At 42.6% G+C, this 22350-nt stretch overlaps 1 protein-coding gene across 1 annotated transcript in view; it reads right to left on the bottom strand.

The window, feature by feature from the left end:
- Positions 1–10114: 10114 nt before the first annotated feature.
- LRRIQ1 (leucine rich repeats and IQ motif containing 1) overlaps positions 10115–22350 on the bottom strand; it is a 172518-nt gene continuing 160282 nt past the window's right edge. Inside the window, exon 27 of the mRNA XM_090042636.1 lies at positions 10115–11705. Within this exon, the coding sequence (XP_089898762.1) occupies positions 11569–11705 (137 nt within the window). The 3' untranslated portion in view covers positions 10115–11568. The remainder of the gene's footprint in view (positions 11706–22350) is intronic.

The raw sequence follows: 22350 nt of genomic DNA, 5'->3' as shown, positions 1-22350 counted from the left end.
GCAGCCCGGCCGCCCTCCACCCGCTTCGGCAGCGGTGCCCGCCCGGGGCGGCTCGCAAGCGCGTGGCACGAGCCCGGCCTGGAGCTGGTGCGTTGGACCGCTTGGCATTGGGAAGGGGACTTCTCCAGGTCTGGGGGTGCGGATTAAACCCTCACCCCCCCCCCAGCTCGGTTCACCGCGAGCTGTAGGAGCCCGCCCGGCTGCAGGGCGCGGGGTTCACGGGCCCCGGCCCCATCTCCTGCAGAGGGGACGGGAGTTCAAATGAAATCATCACACACACACACACACGCACACACGGGTTGTGACACCCGCGGGCTGTCCCAGCCGTGGCCCGCTCGCCGCCCCCGGGGCCGCTCGGGGCTCCGTCTCGTCCCCCCCGCCCCGCGTCTGCTCCTGCCCCGAGGAAACTGCCCCTAATCCCCGGCCGGCCGCTGCTCTGCGTGCTGCAGCTTCTGGCAGTTTGTTTATTGCCGTGCCTTAAAAGCACGAAACGCCTCGGGACAGCCGCGGGCTGGGAGCGGGGGGGTTTCCAAATGAAAGACACATGACGGCCGCGGAGCGCCGGCAGCCCCTCTTGCCGGGCCCGGCACAAGCCGCGGGGGCCCGCGTCGGGCACGGGCCAGCTGAGCACCCACGACCCGGGCTGGGCTTTGCGGGAGGGAGGGGCGGGAGCCGGTAGATGGCCGCTGGGCTCCTTCGCGGCTGATTTGCGAGGGAGCTGGGGTGCACCCATGTCAGGCAGGGTCCTGCCCCCCCCCGCCCCGAGAGGACACAGGCGCCCCGGCGCCGCATCGGCATCGCGCTCCCGGGCTGCGATCGGGAAGCTTCTCTGCTGCAAGGAAGATCCGGAGTCAAGCACAGGCAGGGCAAACTTGCTGGCAGCAGCAATACGTGGAGCCAGAAGGAGCCTGGCTGCAGAGCTGCAGAGCAGAAGGGGTGGCCCCCCTCTGCGTTGCCCTGGCGTTTCTATGCGCCGCATCCCTTTGCGGGCCGCTCTTGGGGGGGGGGGGGCGGGGGGGAAGTCCTTTGAGAAATAGCTAACAGGGCTCCTCTATTTCTTAGGTTGGACAGACAGAGGGCTAAGACAGGCTATGGGATGGCCTTTATACACTTCAAATACGCCCCCGTCCCTATGTTTTTTCTAGCATGGGGGTCAGGGTTTGGGCCCGGACTAGGCTAGAGGAATCTACTTGACATTGATGAGTTTCTTCCAAACGAAAAACTGCTTTTATTGCAAACACAGCGTATATTTGGCGGGTGGAAAAAAGAGAGACTATTTGCCATGGAGTTAGGGTGAGCAGCAGAGCGCAATCTGCGACCGCATGAGGTTGGCTTTTCTAAACGGAGCTGTTAACACACCCCACGATTATCCCGTGATAAGGGAAGGCCGAGCTGTGGGAGATGCAAGGATGGATGTTTGAACAGGGTTATTTTACACGGTGAATTTGAGGTGTACCAGGAAGGGAAGCTGGGTGGAGGAGCGGAGGAGGCGGGGGATCACTTGACTATAACTGACCGTGTCAACAACTGCTGGAGAAAGAAGAAAGGTTTAAGGTAAAAATAATGGTGAAGTCATTGGACGTTGTGGAGAGTGGCAGGTGGCCAAACGTGCAATATTTAGTGTGCCCTTTTGTTTCCGTTTGGGAGGCTTCACCTACCCGCTTGTTTCATGGCTTCTCGTCCGCTCTGCCACCTCCAGAGTGCCCGGCACGTGAAGCGCATCAAGACACGCGCACACACGCGCGCGTCCTTATGAATCGTTTCCCAGCTCGGAGCTGTTACCAGCCTGATCTGCTGAGCAGGGAGCGGACAGACGCGAAGTGCAGCCTGCAGCAGTGACCTGGCGCATAGAAAGATTCACCGCGAACGAGCGGGCAAGTGGGGGAAAGTCCACTTCGTAGATGTGCAGACTATAAGGCATAGACCCTATGTTCTCTGCCTCCTAGGTAATATATCTTGTAGCTACTGCAGCTGATCTGGTATATAATGTCCCAAAACGCTTGACAGAGAAAAAAAAGCGCTGACCATGTTTACATATCATGCCTTCAACCCCCAGTGGTGCTTGGGCACCCAGCCTAAAGGGCCTGATCCAACTTCTACCTCATTCTGCAGCAGGACCATGTCCCGATGGTCCCTACTCCCCCTCTACAAAGGAGCAGAGAGGACTATGCTTTTACCCACAGAAAAATCGGGTCCAGAAAGACAGATCCCCCCCACCTTCGGATCTCACCATTTGAAGGAAAGGTGTTTGAATCAAGGCGGTTGGGGCAAATCTTTACTAAGACCTGGGCTCTGTGTGCTCAGCTCCAAGGAGCCTTTTTACACTTCACGATCAGTGAATTCGAGATCGACTTGGTATTTCAATGCCGCACTGTCCGAAGTGTATTCAGCCCTTTCCCCTCTCTGTTAACAACAAACAAACTAGTAGGTTGCAATAACCTCCTGGTTTAATGGCTCGGCCGGGCCGGATCCCACCATCTGAACACCATCACCGGGTCAGGACTTTGAGCCTAACCCCCCACCCCGCCGTCTAGTCCAAGCTGCCCCGCGGCCCGGCAGAGGAGTGCTATGCCCAGATCTTGCGGGGGTGGCTGATGTGCCCTGGCGACACCTGCCCCAACTCAAATCACGGCTTGAAGAGGCATCAGCTGGATGGGCTGGGAAGTCCCTCTCTGCCCCCCCCACTTCCCAAAGACCGCAAAATAATCCACGGGAAGGACCGGATTAGTTTCAGAGCCCCCCCCCGGATGATTTTCATCTTGGAGTCCACGGATCTGCTCTTCCAGCATTGCTCTCCCCAAAACACAGAACGGGGCTCCAGCGGGTGGATCCCATCGTAGCCCACTCGGGAGACCCCCGAGCAGGGCGGGCTCTTCCTCGCTTGATCTCCCCCAAACTCGAGCGGGTCTTGCTCCCCGCAACCAAATCCGGGCAGCGTTTCATCCGCGCCGCCTCGGCCCTGCATCAAGCTGGCCAAGGGGCTGCACCCGGGCGAGGACTCGGCGGCCCGCGGGTCCCCAGGTCCCCGCTGTAATGCACGAGGGACCCCCCCCCCCCCCGCTACCCCTCTGCGGAGCAGGACGGATCCGGCCCTGGGAGGAGGTGATTCCCATCCCATTCCCAAGGACAACCCCGACTGCAGCAGCCTGCGCGCCCCCCCCACCCCAATCTCCGACTTCATGCATCCGAGACACGAGCAAAGAATCAGACGCACCCTCTCCCAAAGTGAACCGCTATAAAGTGAGTCGACTTAGACCCGGTCGGGACTGGGCAGCGGCTGAAGCGTCACCCCCGCCCCCAAGCTAAGCCCCGAGTTTGCTGGTGGCGGGGCAAGGCGAAATAGCCCCGGGCTGCCTTCCCGCAGCGCAAGGCGGAGGCTGCGCGGTGGGCGGGTGGTGAGTAGGGGCTGAGCTGTCACTGCCGATGACTTTTTCGACATGAAATACAGCTCGAAAGGGCTAAAAATACCACCCCCCCCGCCCCGCGGTTAGGCTACCAAGGCAGGCACTAAGAAGCTTGTAAGACGCACGCTGCCAGCCACTGCTGGGTTTGAAGTCTAAACTCTGCAAGCCCCCGTTGCCTTCCTAGAGGCGAGACCGGATTCAGCCCCCCCGCCCCCCCGGCCGTGCCCGTCCGCAGCCAGCCTGAGCGCCCCGGCGCAGCTCCAGCCCCGGGGAGCCGCAGTCTCAGCCTATGCTGTCCCGGGACGGCGCGCGTGCTTCATGCAGCGTCGCTGACCAGCGAGCCGCCTTTCTTAGCAGCAGAGCCTGGATGAATACAAAAAAAAGCAACAAAAAAAGGACTTGGCGGTTAAGCGATTGGCTGCTAATATTTCATCCGCCAGGCTGGGGTTCCCACCCCCCTTTTCCAAGTCTTGGAAAAAGAACATATTTTCAGCTTTCCACACAAATATTGTTATTGGCAAATCAAGCCCTCTCCCTGTCTAGAGACAGTCTTCTTTCTGTTTCCACATCAGAATTCATCTGCAGCATTACACATTGCTGAAAACTATTTCGTCCTCCCCACCCCTTTCCTCCCCCAAGCTCCAATGTTAGGGCTTGTCCCTGCTACAGACTCTGCCCGAGCACTTTTGCAGGACCTCTCTCTCGCCGCTGCCTGCGCCTGGGATGGACGCGCTGGCCGTGCCCAACTAGAAGGGGGATGGCTGCGCTGCCCTTGTGCCAGGCGTGATGAACAAAGGGCACTGAGCCGCATCTGCCGGAGCTACGGCCGAGGGACGCTCCCGATCGCATCCTCCAAACTGCAGAAAAGGCACAAATAAAGCACGGTCCTCATCAAGCATCCGACTCTGCAGGCTGCCCGGCGAGCTCGGCAAGCACCCGCGGCGCAACCTGACTACGCTGGTCGTGGAAATGGCCACGGAGGAATCCTGCGCGGGGGTCTAATGCGAGTGAAACCTCAGCAGAGATGCTCCGCGAAAGCAGGACGAGCTCAAAGCTTGGTCTGGCTCTTACTCGCCCCCCCCCCCAATAAAATAAAACCCCAAACCTGGTTATCTCTGGGACTGGGCACAGACTGAGGAATGAAATTGCTACGCCGAGTAATTTATCACGGGTGGGGGGGGCGCAACCTATGACATTTTGCAAACATGGATTTATGATCTTTAAGACACCCACGTACTGACCTGCTACTTTCAGGAACTGACACCCACCGGAGCAGCAAGGAGTTCATTCCACTGCTTTAGTTCTTCCTAGAGGGTCTAATTCAAAAGCAAACTATTTGGGAGAGAGGGAAGGGGAGAAAAAGGCTCGAGCAATCCCTGCTCAGTTGCCCTCGTTGTCTTTCTGTGCTCGCTCCTTTTCCATCATTTGCTTACAAGTAAAACGCATTTTCCTCTCACCCTAAGCAAATTGCTTCTAAAAGAAAATTGCAGACCTTGCAGACCCCATTTAAACCAGCTGAAATACAAGTCAGTCATCACCCGGGCTAGAGTTTAAATTCACTGTAGGTTTTTTTTTTTTTTGCAAACGGGATGGAGTTCTTGCAGATGATCTTTTATTACAGCCTTCCTGCAAGAAAATAGCGTGTCTTCATCAGCATCTACCTGGATTAACCTGTTGGTTTTGCAAGCACTTTAAATAGGTGGTGAACAGCAACAGAAATTTAACACCCTTAAAAACACAAGCCCTCCCCTCTTTATACCACCACCAAAACCTGTACAACAATAGCAATTGTTCCCTAGGAAAAAAAAAAGTTTTGTATAGAAAAAACAGGGGATGTCTTATTTCTAAATCTCAGCTAACTGGTGGCAGTAGTGCTTGTACACATCATGCTCAAAGCAGTACCTTATGAAAAAACAAGGTTTTTCCAAATATTTTCCAAACAAAAAAAGCAAAACTGAAGAATAGACACAATATCCCTCCCTCTGAGCTATGAAATAAGTTGCCTTACTTTAAAGTTTAGTTCAGCCTTTCATGGTTGTGATCAAATGATGGGTTGGAGCAAAAAAATAAATAAATATTACTTGCCCTTTTTACTGAAAGTTGTGAAGGGGCCGTTACATTTCAACCATCAGGTCATTTTGCAATTGTGTGGATTTTGACCTGAGTTGTATTTCAATATAAACAAGTATATTTTGATTAAAAAAAATACAGCCAGCCAAAAAATCAAATGAAAAGTTGCTGATTCCAAAACCAGCTGATCTACTAAGAATTTCTGTCCTAAAATACAGTTCAGTCCAATCCTAGGCAGGCAGAAAGCCACTGAAATGCCTTAAGAACAGAAATAAGCTTACAAAAGATGTAAGGGTCCATTCATTTGCCCATACTTAGGCATCCATGTAGCTGTCTTTATGCTTCCATTTCACAACTCCAGTTGAGTCAATTCCCAATCCTTACAGAAACGGCTTCACAGAAAGTGTCTTGTGATACCAGTGCCTGCTGATTATACAACTACATCCCAGTCATCAAGGGACTTCCCAATGACCTCTTCAGTATTTGTTTAGTGAAAGACACCAAAGGTACCATACAAGACCATCAGTATTCTTAGATTGACCGATAGTGTGGCTAAGTCCTTCCTGTGCTCCAGGGTTCGACGCCAGTGATGAGGACTCACACACGTACCAGCAGCCTCTGGCTGGGAGGGAGGGATGTTGTTGTGGGGGGGGCGCGATGTCTATTTCTTCATCTGTGCATAGCTCCCTAAACAACAAGCCCATTTTTCTCACAGTGAAAACAGGTGTATTTCTCCTCTCTGGCTTAGCCAAGAAGCATGCCCACTGGTATCACAGCCTCATACCACAGCAGCCCCACATTAGTTATTGTGAGCTTGGTCTTCCATTATCCATGCAAGGCCTTTTGCGTGGGCTGTATGCCAGCCCTGAATCTGGCTCCTTGTCTTCCTACACTTCCCACACAAAGCTGCTAGGCCAGGATAATGCTTTTCACAACTCTTACAAAAATAAAATGGCTTAAATTTGTTTTTCACCCATAAGCGTAAAAAAAGCAAAACAAACAACGAGGTTTGCTGGTGTAAGACTTTCATGCTAGTGCAGTTAAGTACAAACAGCTTTGATCCAAGATGTGAAATCTGGCAATCCAGTCATTCATAATGCAATTCAGTTCCTTTCTCTGTTATCGAGGACATCCAATAAAAACTGTATTCATAAGGATTTTTCTCATTATGAAATGGCAGTGTAAGGTATGTATAGTCCCCAATACAGCAGCCTGGCTCCCATTAATGCTAACAGAAGTAACTTTGGTGTGCATCAAGGAAAGAATGCATCTCCATAAATGCATATTTCCATGACTGCCTTACTATACTGTGACACCGAAATCAAAGGGCCTTTAATCCAGCACATTCTTTGCAGTGCCAACAATTTGTACAGTAAGAGACCAAATGGTAGCTATGCTCCTGTTTATTCCAGGACAGATCTGGATGCTAATAATCGGAACATCTTTGAAAAATAGAAGTAACGTAGTGGAGGTAAATTTAATGAATACAAGTTTAAGGAACAGATCTGTGAAAATGTAATTATTGGAGCTTCATTAAGGTACAAATGCAATACAAACCCTACATGGAAAGAATTCTGGAGGAGATTTTTCATCTTTGAACCAAACCAAAATAAGTTCTATAAATACATCAGTGACTTGCTAAATAGGGATCAGTTAAGAAAAAAGAAAATGCCTTGAAGAATAATCTTTTTGTTAGAGTAAGCATACTGTTTAACAAGTTACCTTCTATATAAACCTAAAATAAACCAACTGTATTAATGGCATACTATTATAATACTTCTTATTTAACTGCAGTTTATTTGAGGAACAAGAATACATCATAATCTTATGGATATATTGTTATGAATATATTATTTCCATTTTATTGGACAAGAATGGTTTGGTTACCTGTATTTGTGAACCAGTTTTTTTTTCAAGAACATCATCTCATCCAGTGAACTCAGCAACAACAAGGATGAGAGATCTATAACTAGTTGTAATTTAGCCAGGCAAATAGCTTATTATTTTGAGAAGAAGATAAAATTACAGCTCCAATTTAGCTTTTTGAGTTGATTAGGTAAATTAGACATTGATAAATATCAACATGCATATATCTGGTTTGCTTGTTTAAATCCTAATTTTGAACTATTGCCTGTTTAGATGCGTGGGACTGTATTTTATACAGTCTCATTAGGATGGATGTTCAAAGCAATTTTTACTTCCTAACTGAAAGGACCTAAAAAAAAGAAAGAAAATGCTGCAAATGAAAACGTAGCATTACAAAGAGTGATGGTACACTGCAAGGGGAGAATTCCTAGGTAACTGTCTTGGAATTTGGGGCTTCAGGTTTCCTAACCCAGCTCTAGGGGCAGGAAGGGGATTTTCAGTGCCACATTTAGGAAATAGTGTCCATGTTGGCTTACATCAGCTTCCCTCCTTCTAAGGTCTCTTGTTCTGTTTTCAAAAGACAGAATTGGCTTCTTAGAAAATTATAGGTTGGAACCATTCTCATTACCCTCTGAATGGAGAGAATATTTTCTTTGGTTGATTCAGACGAAAAATCTTCTCCAGCATTTGTTCTTGTAGAGTTTATATTGTGTTTTTACTTCAATGAAGCATTATACATGCAGGAATTAACATGAAATACATCTTTCTGTTACAAAGAACAGGGTAATATCTGCAAAGAGAAAATATGTTATATTTGTTATATTACAAATATGCCATCATCTGTAGCTACCTTTGCTTTTCATTCTTCATATGAGGCATTCAAGAGTTGTGTGTCTACAGCCACAAACCATTTGTAAAGACTTTGGGGTTGATTGAGCTCCAGCTGAAATCAGAAGTCAACTTGAATGAGATCTGAACAAAGCCCTTTCGCATATGACAGAACCTTGGTTGTAAGCAGCAGATAAGTAGGATCTTCTGATAAAGTAAAAGATGTAGTAGCAAGTCATCTTATTACATACTGTATCTTGATATACAGTAAAGGCTACAGCACATTTTGGCTACCATGTACTTGGTTATAGGTTGGATATACTAGTTAGCTGTGCCATGACAATGATAATTTGCAGAATGGTAAACTAATTATATTCCTTATGTGAAAAAAGATGCTTTAAAATGCTGTCACTTCAGGGTAATGGCTCATTCGTTAAGTTGTAGAACAGCTGAGATAAAAATATCATTTGCTCATTACAGAGCATAAAGACTTAAAAGATGATGCCAGATCAGTCGGTATAAATGGTTCTCATCTTCTTGCCTGGAGGCTGTTCTTATCTTTAGGAAATTTGGAGAGAGAAATAGAATAGGTAAAGTTCCTTTGAACTTTGGAATACAACTGCCCCTTGTTCTAACTGCTCCCACATGGGGAGTGGGTTGCAGAGTGCAATTTACAACAGTGATTCTCAACCAAGGTGCCACATACCTTGAACTGCCACAAGATTGTTTTAGGGGTGCCACTCAATATTAATACTGCAGGGTATGCAAACCTGCGTGTGATTAACCAAGATAAACTTGAAGATTTCAAATAATAATCAACTCAAATATGAAAATATTCTCACCGGTTGTGTTCTGCATTCTTTGCAACAGAAGAATTGCTGGATTTTTTTTTCTGTAGTCAAAAGACGAGCAAAAAGGTAAGGGCTAACATTTTCTGAGGTATGCCTTGAATCTAACAACAGATGCACTGAGTCTAACAAGGTTGAGAATCACTGACCTACTACCTTACTGGATAAATTAATTGCAGGGAGTGTAAAATTCTAAATTAGTGTTTTCTTCTGGATCTCTAGTTTGCATATGTAACACATATCTACTAAGTGACAGATATCTGCTTAAGTGAGAAAGCTTCATATATTGCAAATGTGTTATTTGGACTACGAAGGAAGGCCTCCCTCCCCCCTGCAGATGTGCCATTATTGATAATATAGGGCAGGGGTGCTTAACCTCTGGCCCGCTCAACCTCTGGGCCAAAGCCATCACATCTGGAATGTGGGGCTCCCCACAAGTCTGGAACTTTGGTAGTGGGGGAGCAAAGGCCATTAATACAGCCACCCTCCCACTGCCAAATCCCCAAACCCCATTCCCTGCATGACAAGTCAGAGCCAAGCTATGTCTCCAGGTTGGGCCATGCCCCCTTCCCTCTCTGTGGGGCTGGGTTTGGGCCTGGCCATCCCCCTTCCCTTGCCACTGGACTCCTTAACCCTGCAAGGAAACTCCTATCTCCTGTGGGGATGCATTGCAGCTTGCCTACTTCCTGCGTAGCCAGATGGCACATGTGGGGTGGCCCACCTGGGTGGTGGATCTGGAGCTGTGGCTGGATACAGCCCATAAACAGACTGGGTGCTGCCAATACAGCCCACTGAGCAAAAAGGTTGGGTACCACTGATACAGAGAAATCATAGGAATGCTAGTTTTCAAATCTGAACATCTATTCGAGTACTTAGATTAACATTTAATATGTAAAATGGGCATTTACTCATATAAATATCAGTTTGTACATTCATCTAATAACTATGTGTTTTAACACAGCCCTCTAAGGGCATTCTGTACCCTTGATTATGATGGGTAGCAGTTTGCTTCACAGGCAGTCCCAATTATTTAAATTGGCAATTATCCTGAGTAAATTATTGGAATATGCCATTATGTCTGGAAGCCATGTCCAATAGGGTCTGTAATAACATCTTTAAAAAAATTAAGTTACAAAAATTAGCGTATAGATTTTAATTAGTAAGGAACATTTTTGCTCATTTTAAGTAATGAGGGATTTCAATAGGAAGTGGTAGACTTTATATACAGTGTGAATGACAGAAGTCCTTAAACATCAACATGAACACAACTTTTGCCTGCATTGTTCACAATGAAAGGAAAAGTGTCACTTTCAGTACATTTTATATATTGAGGATATTACAAAAAAGTCAGCATTATGGACACTTCACAAAACAATTTCTTGTGAAACTTACAGTGTAATTCAAAAGCAGTCACAACATAAATACATACTGAGGTTTTCTTTATTGACTAAAGTTTCAACTCCACTAGCCTTCCCACCTCAATCTTAATTGGAGGAGTTTGAGACTTCATAAGAACAGGATTAGACAAGAGCAAGCAGATAAGGAAACACGAAAGGCTTACTTCTCCAGATCCAATTAGTAATTTCAACCCTCTAAATAGAAAACATTTTAAAAATGTAGGAAAAATACCAGCCTTTCCCCTTCCTACATACAGGAAAGCACAGCATTCATTAAGACCAATGAGAGTTGTTTACTGACTTAAACACTGAGAAAGTTAAACATCTTACTTCACATATTTTCTTTACTGGAGCTCTATCATAAACCTTTTTACACAAATCCACTAAGCTAAATGAGAATAACTACTTGGAGAGCTAGAGACTGCCTATCATTGACTTAGCAAAGTAATGCTACACTACCCCAGGACAAAACTGCAGGGTGGTAAATTCAATTTTGTGCTTTATTCCACTAGAAAATATGTTAGAAATCCTTGAAAGTATAAAACATAAGCAGCTTGCCATAACATCACAATAGACCTGTGTTACCATTATTTAGCAATAGAATTTGCATGCACTTCTTGTATTTCTAGAAACAGATATTGGCACCTGACTACAAGTAATGTTTCTAATGTGTGCTTCTTTAATAATGCAATTCATGTTGACTCGTGTCAGTGTAATGGGGCATTCTTAGCTATTTGAGGCCATAACACAGTTAATGAGCATAAAAACAGAATAAACAATCATTGTATTTATGAGATCATTAGAATTTAGAATTCCAGGTGTTGACATATATCATGTAAACATTACCCATTATTACATTTCTACTCCTCAACTAAGCAAAGCTAAATTTGTTCCATAAATCACACTATAGCAAGTCCTAAAGAATAATAGACTCTGTATTCCACATGGAAATGCAAATTATGATAGTCTACTGTCACATATAAAATATTTTTATCAAAAACAAAACTGCAAAGCATGTATAGTAAAATAAATCAAATGCAGTTCTTTCAAACTGAGTATATTGGTAACATATAACTAGGGTCCTAAACTAATTGATATTTATGTGGCTCTTAAAAAGAAACAGCTCTCCAGATGTTTTGCATGTTGAAATTATAACTAATGTTTTAAGGTTTTTGTCTTTTTCTTGCCACTTCCCCAGCCTCCGCTAAGCTGGACTGGATGGTCCCGAAATGATATCCGCTCCTTATGAAATGGACTCCAATGTGGTTTGTCTGAGGTAGAGATGTTCTTTTCTATATAATCAAACAAATAGCATTAAGCTATAGGTTCACTTTAGTCAAATTAGGTTCCTTTTAATACAATAGAATAAAAATACAAATTTATAAACATGTCTAATTTGATATCATATAGTTATATAGTTATACATGTATTAATATACATTTTTGCATTCTGTATTTGTGGTTTTCTTAAAAGTAACTACGAGGATAAGAAAGCTAATGGTAGTAATTTTGAAGGTATACTGCTTTCTAAAATAAACTGTGTCTATACTGAAATAATTTTAAATGCAAATGAACACAAACAAACCAAACACAAAGACACTAGCCTCATAATCAGAATTGAGATGTCTTTTGACTATGTGAAGAACAACTTTGGAGATTTATCCCTTTAACTTTACTGTTTTGATGCATCAACTTATACTAAATGGGCCAGACTTCCTACAACAAAGCAAAGACTTCGAAGGAAGATTTGCCATTCATTCGGATGAAAGTGGCCCAAAAGGCAAATATAATGCTGTAGCTATGAAATAAACCCAAATTTTGAGACTTACAAAATAACTTTCTGTAATATTTATACATGTACCTGAATAATTGAATCACTGTTTTTTACAAATACGCAGCTTAAAAGATTAGTAATCTACAGAGCACACAGAACATACAGCTGAGAAAGTAAGCTACAGAGCATTACAAAAGTATAATAATTTAAAGTAAATTACCAGTTTACTGATAAGAATTTATTTTGCTATTCTAGATATCTAAAATTGTGTAATCTTCTTTTACACAACAAACGTATTAAGAGAGAAAATGAGTGTACACAGTACAGCAATTTAACGTACTTATTACCACGACACCGCAGTTTATGTAGGTACAACAGAATTTTACAAGCGTCTTTCTGCTAGCTTTCAATAGAGACTTTTCTAATTTATGCTTTTGGGGCTGAACATATTTTAATGCAACTTTTAAAGAGGCACTGAAAATAACAGTTTGAAATAATTGGAAATAAGAAAACAAGACCTGCATCATTTCAGCCGATACAGTTTTATATTTTAGCTATTTTTATATTTTTATCTACTTACTGTTTTATATTTTTAGCTGAATTTGGTTTTACGTGTTAAGAAATCAGACCTTAGCTACTTCCTTTGGAATCTTATTCAGCGTATAATTCCCCTTTCTAACTGCAGCCCATCCCATCTAATTATATCTTCTCATACTACCTTAAATAATTAATTCTTCTTGATTTTAGCCATATTTTAGATGCAATCCTTGACTTTTACTTGTGATTTACACAAGTTTAGCTTATTCAATCTTTTCTCCTAATTTGTATCTAATCTTATGGCTAATTAACATGGTGCTAAGTTGTCAGTGGAACCTGCTAGTTCACCCTACATCAGGACTCCCAAACATTGCTGACTTGAGGTCATCTTTACCAACACTCACAAAGGTAAGAAACTTGAAAAATATGTCTCTGGCATAGAGATCCTCTTTGTAAGGGAACATGGAGTTATTTCATTATTAAAATAAATATACTGTGAACATTCAGGGAACCCTTACAATTGCAGCCAAAAAGTATTTGTAGAAGAGACTTGAGGCTGACACTGACAAACTGGCAAATTCAATAACTTATTTTGTGAATTGTCCAATTAAGCTTAACTGGAATTTAATATGTGGTTTGCTTTTCTCTCAATCTAGACAGGTTCTGCTGTTGGAGAATTCTTATGCTAAAAATAAAAGCACAAAGAATTAAGGCTATGGAACATGCCTTGTTTGTTTGTTTCCCTGTAAAAACAAGGAAGTAACTGTTGAATGTTTAGACTGAAAAAATAGTTTGAGGTTACTTTATGGGTGAGACATTATTTCTCCACTACTTATTTATCATGTTGTCCAATACAAAAAGGTAAAGTCAGGGGCTAATTATTTCTTCCTTTATTTTAACCCTGATTTTTTTGCGGGGAAGAGGAAATTTTTCCTGTTCCATATTTGTAACCTTTTAAAGCCCCAAACAGCTGTTATGGCAAATACAGAAATTAACCCAGATGGGGCAGGAAAGCAAAACTTGAAATGAACCGCACACTAATTGCATATTCTGGATTTTTCTTGGACTATTAGAATTGCCTGTTTAAAAACTTCTGTACTACTGAATTTTATTTCCAGTGGAAGGACTCCAGAAATCTCTGTATGGTGGGTCTCTCTTTTCCATCTATGAATGCTCATTATTCAGTGGAAAGGATACCACCACATTTCCATTGCTATGAAACAGTATTACAAAGTGGTACTTCAGGGGTTTTTTCCAGAGATTTGTTAAAATTTGCTGTAAAGATATTAAATCTTACCAGATTACTGAGATATATCTTTTTATTTGGACAGACATGAAATGGCTTGCTCCTTTGCATAATTCCCTAGACTTCAGAGTCAAGAGTTCACAGATCTATTTTGTATTTTTGTGACTTTTTTATAGTTTTGATAGAAATATATCAATTTCCTTTTTAAATAATATACACTTATTATGTTTTAGACTTTGTAAATGGTATCTGAACAAAGCAATATTTCAGGGTACAGAGAGAAGCAATAACTGGATCAATACCAAATGATAATGCTATAAACTGTTATGATACAACTGTTACGTCTGTATGATTCTCTAGTGATAAAAACTGTTGCAAAACCATTACAATGTTACCTGTGTTTCATTCAGGATTTGGCTAATTTTTAGTCCTAGAGGATCATAAGGCCATAACAGTCAAATTGTAACAGCTGATTGCAGTAATTTCCCAGCAGCATCTACTCCTCACCTTTTAGGCTAGAGAGAGACATTACATATAAACCAGTTTAAGTGATCAGAAACTGGTTTAAACCTGTAACAGAACAGATGTTCAGTGCACATAAACCAGTTTGAAAATGGCTGAAAACAGTTCCAGATAAACCTGGTTGAGTGTGGCATCAGATAGGGCTGCGTGAAACTTTGGCAGCTGTTTCGTTTCCGGTGCCTGAAACACCAAATTGGTGCCTGAAACAGAAGGCTCCAAAACATCTCAGAAACAAAAATAAACCATCTGAAATGTTTTGGAAAATTTCGGAGTTTTGGAGCCGGGCTTGCAGGGAAACAGAAACTAAGAAGAGGGACAGGGAAGAGGGATGGAAAGTCTGCTCTGATATTGATATTTACCAGTGTCTGCGATGTGTCCCTGAGGTCCCTTCCAATCCCACTGCGATAGGGGAGGGATGGCAGTCTGCTGTCATTCCATGTGCAGATCCAGGGGCCTGTGCCCCCCTGGGAGGAGTCAGGCACAGCCCTGCAGCCCTCCCAGGGGGGCACAATCCCCTGGATCTTCCTGTGGGGCTGGGGTCAGTGCCAGCACCTGAGTCTGCTTGGTGTACCCTGCACCAGGTGCCAGGAAGACTGATGCCACGGCTCCTGAATCTGTGTGCGAGATGACAGCAGGCTGCCGCTGCCAGCTGGGGCCAGTGCAAACACTGGGTTCTTTCCAGCACTCAGGGCAGAGTGCACTGAGCAGACTCAGGTGCTGCCACTGATACCAGCTGCATGCTGTCATCCTGCAGACAGATCCAGGGGCCCACACCCCCAGGATCTGGCACAGCCCCAAAGCCCTCCCGGGGGGCATGGGTACCTGGAGTTGCATGCAGAATGACAGCATGCTGTCACTGCCAGCAAGTGATATGAGTTTTGCTTTGAATAGTTTGAGGTGCAGTTTCACAAAAGACTCTGCACCCATCTCCTTGAAACTTGGTGGGCCAAGGCTACCATCCTTGCAATGACCATCTGAATCAGGCAAGAAATTACAAAGTTATAGGCATTTTGTTGAACCCCCATTATAGCCTATGGCCAAAACACTGAAACAGTGTCAAAACTCTGAAAAAGATTCGGCCGAATTGAAACAGGACAGTGATCCGAAACACCAAAATGAATCACTGTCCCACCAAAATGCTGAATCGTAAACTGAAATGAAACACAGCCGTTTAAGACAGTCCTAGTATCAGACTTAACTGATTTGGATCAAACCGATTTATGCAATGTTTGTCCCAGACCTTTTACTGGTTTAAGTTAAACCAGGCAAACCCAGCATTCCAGTCTGTTTTCTGGGCTGGGCAGGACTCTCTCAGCCACAGCAGGGATGACCGCTCCTCTCTGCTCCCTGGCTGCAGCTCCAGCACAGACTGCAGGCTGTTCCACGCTCCCCTCTGCCTTACTGAGGAGGTGTCTGTGTATTAGCTAGCACATGAGTGACTGATGCCTCCTGAATCTGGGGCGGGGGAAGGGGGGCACCTGCAGAAGCTGCCAGTGGCATCAGCCCTGTCGAGGGGGGGGACCAGCCCTACCAACAGCATCAGTGTCGCCCATCAGGGGGTCACAGGCCCCTTTGGGGGGGCACATGCAACCCCATGCATCCCCTACCAGTCACCTATGAGCTAGCAGATCACATACTGGCTATGGTCCCTGCTGAGTCAAGAGGTAGAACCAACAAGTAGCTGGTAATGTCCCTCTGTTGTATTCTTAACGGGTTGCTAAACACTTTGTTAGTGGGTGATAAACACTGTTATCAATTCCCTGCTGGGCTAATCAAAGCATCCTGCCAGGGTCTGGCCACCCCCCTGCTCAGCTCAGTACTGGGGAAGGGATGGGAGGGCTGCTCTAGTGACCCCTGGCTTCTGACCTGAGCCACTGCAGGCATGTGCCTGCTTTTCTGGGATGTCTGTCTGGTTACAAAACTGATTTAGCCTAGCCAGGTTAGACTAACCTGCAAAGATTGAATGCATTCAGGATCAGGCTTTTTGAATGTCTGTCCCTAGCTTTAAAGGCGTAGGAGGTAAATCTCTGCATATCCTTAGTGGTCTGTGTGATTAAAAATAGGGATATCTCTGAATTCACAGTTATACCATGTCATAGGATAGGGTTAAATTCTCCCAGATGGTGATTGTTTTTTAGGTTGACATAATCATTTGTATGGCCAGATTCTCTGCTTTGCTGAATTTATTTGTGAATCAAAGAGAAGGATCTTTAAGTGTGCCAGTTAGCTCCTTGATTCTTCTGCTGGATTCCATGGCTGGTTAGATAGCTTAGGGTCTGCACTAACCCTCATCAGATGGCATTGTCTCTAGTTAGATAAACAGAGCTAGAGCTAAGGCATTCACACTATTCTTTCCTCACACCTGGTTTCTCCCCATGACGAAGGCTGCTCCTTCATTAACTCATGTTTGGAGGGAAAGATAAACCTAATTCCTGTGAGATCTGAAGGCTTTAGGATGGAATATAAGGTGTTCATACTGCATGTTATTTTCTCTTTCTGTGCCTCCATTTTTGTATCTGTAAAATAGGGATGATACTTACCTCTTTTATAAAGTGTTTTGAAAATACTCATGAAAGTGGTAATAAAGAGACTGCAAAACCATTATTTTTATTGTTGCTGGTGGTGTGACTGCCAATACCACCAGTCTTAGTAGACACCAAATAATGAAAGGCAACAGAGATTCAATAGGCTTTTCATACCTAAAGATTGTCCCTAGAACACAAAACTGAGAATTAAGTCAGTTTGGATTAGAAGTATGGTGAAGTCTATACGTACTCTAGCCTGATTTCCTGCAGTTTTTATACCCACAAAACTAGTAATGGCTTACATATTCTTTACTGAAACATTAGGCCCTGGAAAAGTGTGGCTGAGAACAAAGATGTAATCAGGGTACTCAGTGAAGGAACTGTTTTAGTAAGAAAACTACCTCCGTTTTATCACAACTTCTTTTAGAATGTGGAAATCATCAGATAGATAGAAACAAAAAAGGAAATACTTGCCCTGAAAATCTAGGATTTATCTGAACACAAACTGATCTCAAAATAACTGTATTAATTTCAATCCACACCTTTTTTCATTTCAGTGCAAAGTGGCTTATCCATGTGGAACTACAATGAGCACCATGAGCATCACCTTATAGCAAAAAGGAAAAAACTTTTTTGGTTGTCAGTTTCTGTGTAGCCAAAACTCAAGTTGTCTTAATTTTACACCACTGAAACAGAATCTGAGCACATTTTTTCTTCTGTGAAGTGTTCCAGTAAAGAAAGAATCATGTTCAACATAATAGGTCTGAGCCAGGGAAGAATAGAAGAAGAGGAACTATTAGAATTTGTTGGGTGCTAGACAAACCATCTTGAGGGATAAGACCTGGGAATGTTTTTTACCACTCTGTGGGTGTGCCTACACATGCATTTACACCATCTTAAATTTACTGCACTATAAATCAATGCACAGTAAGTGAAAATAAGCTGGCATCTACATGTGCAGGTGTTAAAGCACAGTAACACTGTGTGTGGACTGACTTGGGACTAAAGTCAGTGCCAAGTCAGTCTACACAGACTGCAGTAATTAATCAGGTAAGTCACCACATTTACTGTGCAGTATGGGTGTGCACATGTAGATGTGCACCCATACTGTACAGTAATCTTGGTTACTACACAGTAAATGCACACATGCAGACATTCCCAGTCAGTATTGGTAAGCCACTTATTCCAAGAAATCTGGTGCTGCAATTTTTCATTGAAATGAATGGAAAGGAAAAAACAAATATGTTCCTCCTATTTACTTATATTTCTCTTCTGATCTCCCCTCTTTCCCCCTCATTGGTAAAATGTGTTTGTAGCTGCTTATTTCTTTCTGGCCATAGGAGGCTACTTTGGTATAATATTTTCAAGAGGCAGAGAGAAAAAGAATCTTAAGAACAGAAGGAGAGTTATAGGTTAAAACTACAGGGATCTGGACAGCAGCTTCCCCCTAAAAGTGCTGTACCAAACATAAATTTCAAGTAAATACCACAGGGTCAAATGATCAGGCATTTCTAAATGTCCTTGTACATCTTTTTGGGATCCTTCCACTCTTGCCTATGTAAGCTTTTTAAAAATCTTATCCTACCTATATGTAATAATCCACAATTCTTCCAGCATTAGTTAAAACCTGTACTGCCAGGATTGCTAAAACTCTCTAGGAGCTTGAGTTATATGGCAGTTATATGACAGTTGTTATAGCAACCTTGGATTTTGCAGTGTCATCTTTTCTTTAAATCAGGGGTGTCAAAGTTATCCAGTTCTGTGTGCCGGAAGAGTGGTGCAGAGCTGGTCCATGGGTCAGATATGGCCCATGGATGACAGCCTACCCCCTCCCCAGCTGGTCCAGGAGACCAGCCCAACAAGGCACCATGGGTGGCACAGCCTGTGACTCAGTTCAAGCAAGTGCTGCAGGCAAGTGCCAATCCTGGCAACTGTACACAAGGCAGGTCTGCTGTAGCACAATGGGGCAAAACTAGAAGCCAGATTATGCGGCTCCACAGGCTGGATCTGTCCAATGGGCCATATGTTTGATATCCTTACTCTAACTTGAAAAGTGTTGCTTGTAAATTTGTAGACAGTGGATTAGGATATGCAAGAAAAAAAAAATCAAGGTAATGGGCCTTATCCAAAATCCATTATAGCTGACAGACAGACTCCCATTGAGTTCAGTAGTCTTTGGCTCAAGCCCACGTATGAACATTTAAAATGAATATACACAGTGACAAAATAAATTGTAACATAAAACAACAGAATGGTACTGGCATCTTTTACAACCACAGGCACACATATTACTGTTAATTATTATGATTAGTATAATACTTAAATAGAATCTGACAAGTATATTAAACACAATTTAACACAGAGTATACTTACTCTAATATTCAGCCATATGGGAATAAAACTGCAAACAATTATTAAATAAAGAAAACAATTTAACTCATGTTATTCTGAACTTAGTTGCTTATATTTTGTGGCTGTTATGGAAAATTATTTGCTACTTTTTCATTTAAATCTTTGTATACCATTTGTTTTTGGCTATGGTAAAGCTCCAGGAATACTCCAAGACATATTTTCAGGTACTTGTGTATACCAAACAGCCATTTAGTTTAAATCTGTGCTGAAAGCATGTCTTGAGTTTGAGTTAGCACGCTCAAATTTTCAAGCAGTCCCTTCTCTGTTGTTTAATCTGTTTTCTGCTAATGATTTGTTCTGGTCTTCTTTGGTTAAAACCTGGGTTCTTTAAAAAATGTCAAGGTTTACCTATCTCCTGTTTTGATAAGTAATGCAATATGTAAAATGCTTTGAATGAAATTTTTGGTACCTAGGCAAAAACAATTCTTAAACAAGTTATGATAGAAATTTTATGATGCATCTAAGACGTCACAGGGTTTTCAACGATACACCTAACATTGTGTGTTTGGATATATAATTTATTTCAAAGTCCTTGCCATATTGAATTACTTAACAGAAAATACAGCATAAGAAAGCATGGAGGGGGAAAAAAAATCAACATTTTAATGAAAGTGACCAGAACAAATTCTTAGCAGCAAAGCATTTTTATCAATTTAAGCTCTGGAAAGGAGTTAGGTTCAGTAGGTTTGAGGGTGAGGTAGATGTTACGGTTTAACAACAATTACTTTTTATGTTGTTTCTTATGTACATACTGAAGTTAGATTCACCATTCTAAACTTTATCAATATTCATCTCAATAAAAAAAATCAAAATCAAAATAAAACAGAGGTTAAATCCTAGCCTCTGTGAAATCAATGGAAGTCTTGCCATTGCCTTCAATAAAATCAAGAGTCCAATCCTAATATATATCCCGGATATATATCTCCCAAATATATACATATAAATATATACATATAAATATATACATATATATATATATATATATATATATATATAAATAAAACTCAAATCAAGAGTTCTACCCTAATATATACCCTATTTCATATTTTAATAAATACATGAGGTGTTCATTTATTATCTCAACACTTTGAATTTCTGAAGCTTTAATTTTCAATAAATCATTTTTCATTTTTTTTGTATTATTATTTCATACTTATACTGAAGTAGCCGTAAATAGCCCCAACTGTGTTTAATACTGAAAATAGACCAGTACAAAATGTAAGACTTTGTTTCAGATTTTGTTGATATTATGGTAACTCCACATGATAAAATAATTGGAAAGAGCCAATAATCCAGGGGATTTTTGTTTCTGTTTCTCTCAAAAGTGACAGTAAAATACATGTATATTTTCTAATTACAGGAAAGATTCATACCAACCTAATATTAAAATTGATCAACATTTTCTACTAGAAGACCTTTTCTATTTGCTTAGAACTTTGTCAAACTTTTGTTTTTTGGCTAAACTTTTACATTTCAAGTATCTGCCTAACTGACTCTAGCAGCAGATTTCGAAATATATCAGGCAACAAACACAGTGCAAGCATTTCTGAGAGTGAGAATTGTTAAAATGTTCTAGTCATCTTTTCTCGAGAAACTGGTACCCCCATGCTTTGGAGCAGAGCAGAGACTTGAAATATGCAGTGGCATTGTCTGTGTTTGTAAAAATCTACATAAATTAGCCATGTTTTTGAAAAACTGTGGTTTGACATGTTTAGTAGAAATTTGGCTAGACCTTTGTCACTAAATTCCTTTAAATCCATCCACAGTGGACATGCTCCAGTATGGGTTGCTGAGCTGGACTTCCCCAGCCATTACTGCTTTAGGCCATGCTAGGTCTTTGCACCACAAATGAGGGTGGGTGTTTGCCGTCCTAGGCTCTCAAAAACACTCTTTTAGGTCCTAGTATCAAATAGAAGGAAGGGCAGCATGGCACCTTAGAGACTAAGCGGTTCAGAGAGGTATAAGCTTTTGTATGTGACAGCCTACTTTGTCAGATGTTATGAATGGATTTACAGAAAGCAGGGGCTCTGAATAGAAAATAGTTTAAAACAAAACCTAGGAGGAAGATGGATGAATCAAGGGGACAAGAACTAGACTGGGGATTAGGAATGCAAAGCCTAACCTTCCAATCTGCTGAAATCCTTCTGAATTGTGCTCACATCCTCCAATGTATTCACAATCCTTCTGTTTCATGCCGTCAGCAAACTTGCTCAAGAAGCTTCCTCTGCTATCATCCAAATTGTTAATAAACACTGAACAGCACCAGGCCCAGGACAAGATCTCTGGGAGACTCCACTTGAAACCTCCTGTCACTCTGACATGGACCCATTAATAATTACCCATTACTTACAGGTATTGAGCCAGTTCTCTATCCACCTTATAATAGTTTTATCTAGCCCACATTTCTCCCATTTGTTTATAAGAAGTTTGGGTGGGATCTTATCAAAAGCCTTGCTGGAGTCCAGATATACTATTCCCTTCATCATTTCCACAGCATTCCCTTCATCCACCCACGTAATTACTTTGTCAAAGAAAGGAGATTCGATTTGACACTATTTGTTTTTCATAAATCCATTCTGGCTGCTTGCAATCAGCCTTCCTTCTTACAGATGCTTGCAAATGGCCTTCCTTAGGATATGCTCCAGTAACTTTCCAAGTATTGATGGTATATGAGTAGTATGTGAGGCTAACCAGTCTGTAGTTACCCAGGTCCGCCTTCTTGCCTTTTTTTAAAGAGAGGCACTACATTGACTCTTTTCCAGTCCTCTGGTACCTGGCCCATGATTTTATGAAGATCATTGTCAATGGCTCCAAGATTGCCTCTGCCAGTTCCTACAGGACCCTAGGATGAAGCTCATTCAGCCCTGCTGACTTGAATTCACTCAGACCCAAGAAAAGGACTCTGACCATTTCTTTTGTTAT

This window comes from Crocodylus siamensis, chromosome 4, assembly GCF_052110815.1.
Source record: "Crocodylus siamensis isolate JL-2025a chromosome 4, ASM5211081v1, whole genome shotgun sequence".
Taxonomy (NCBI): Eukaryota; Metazoa; Chordata; order Crocodylia; family Crocodylidae; genus Crocodylus; species Crocodylus siamensis.
This window is presented reverse-complemented; position numbering and strand designations above follow the sequence as displayed.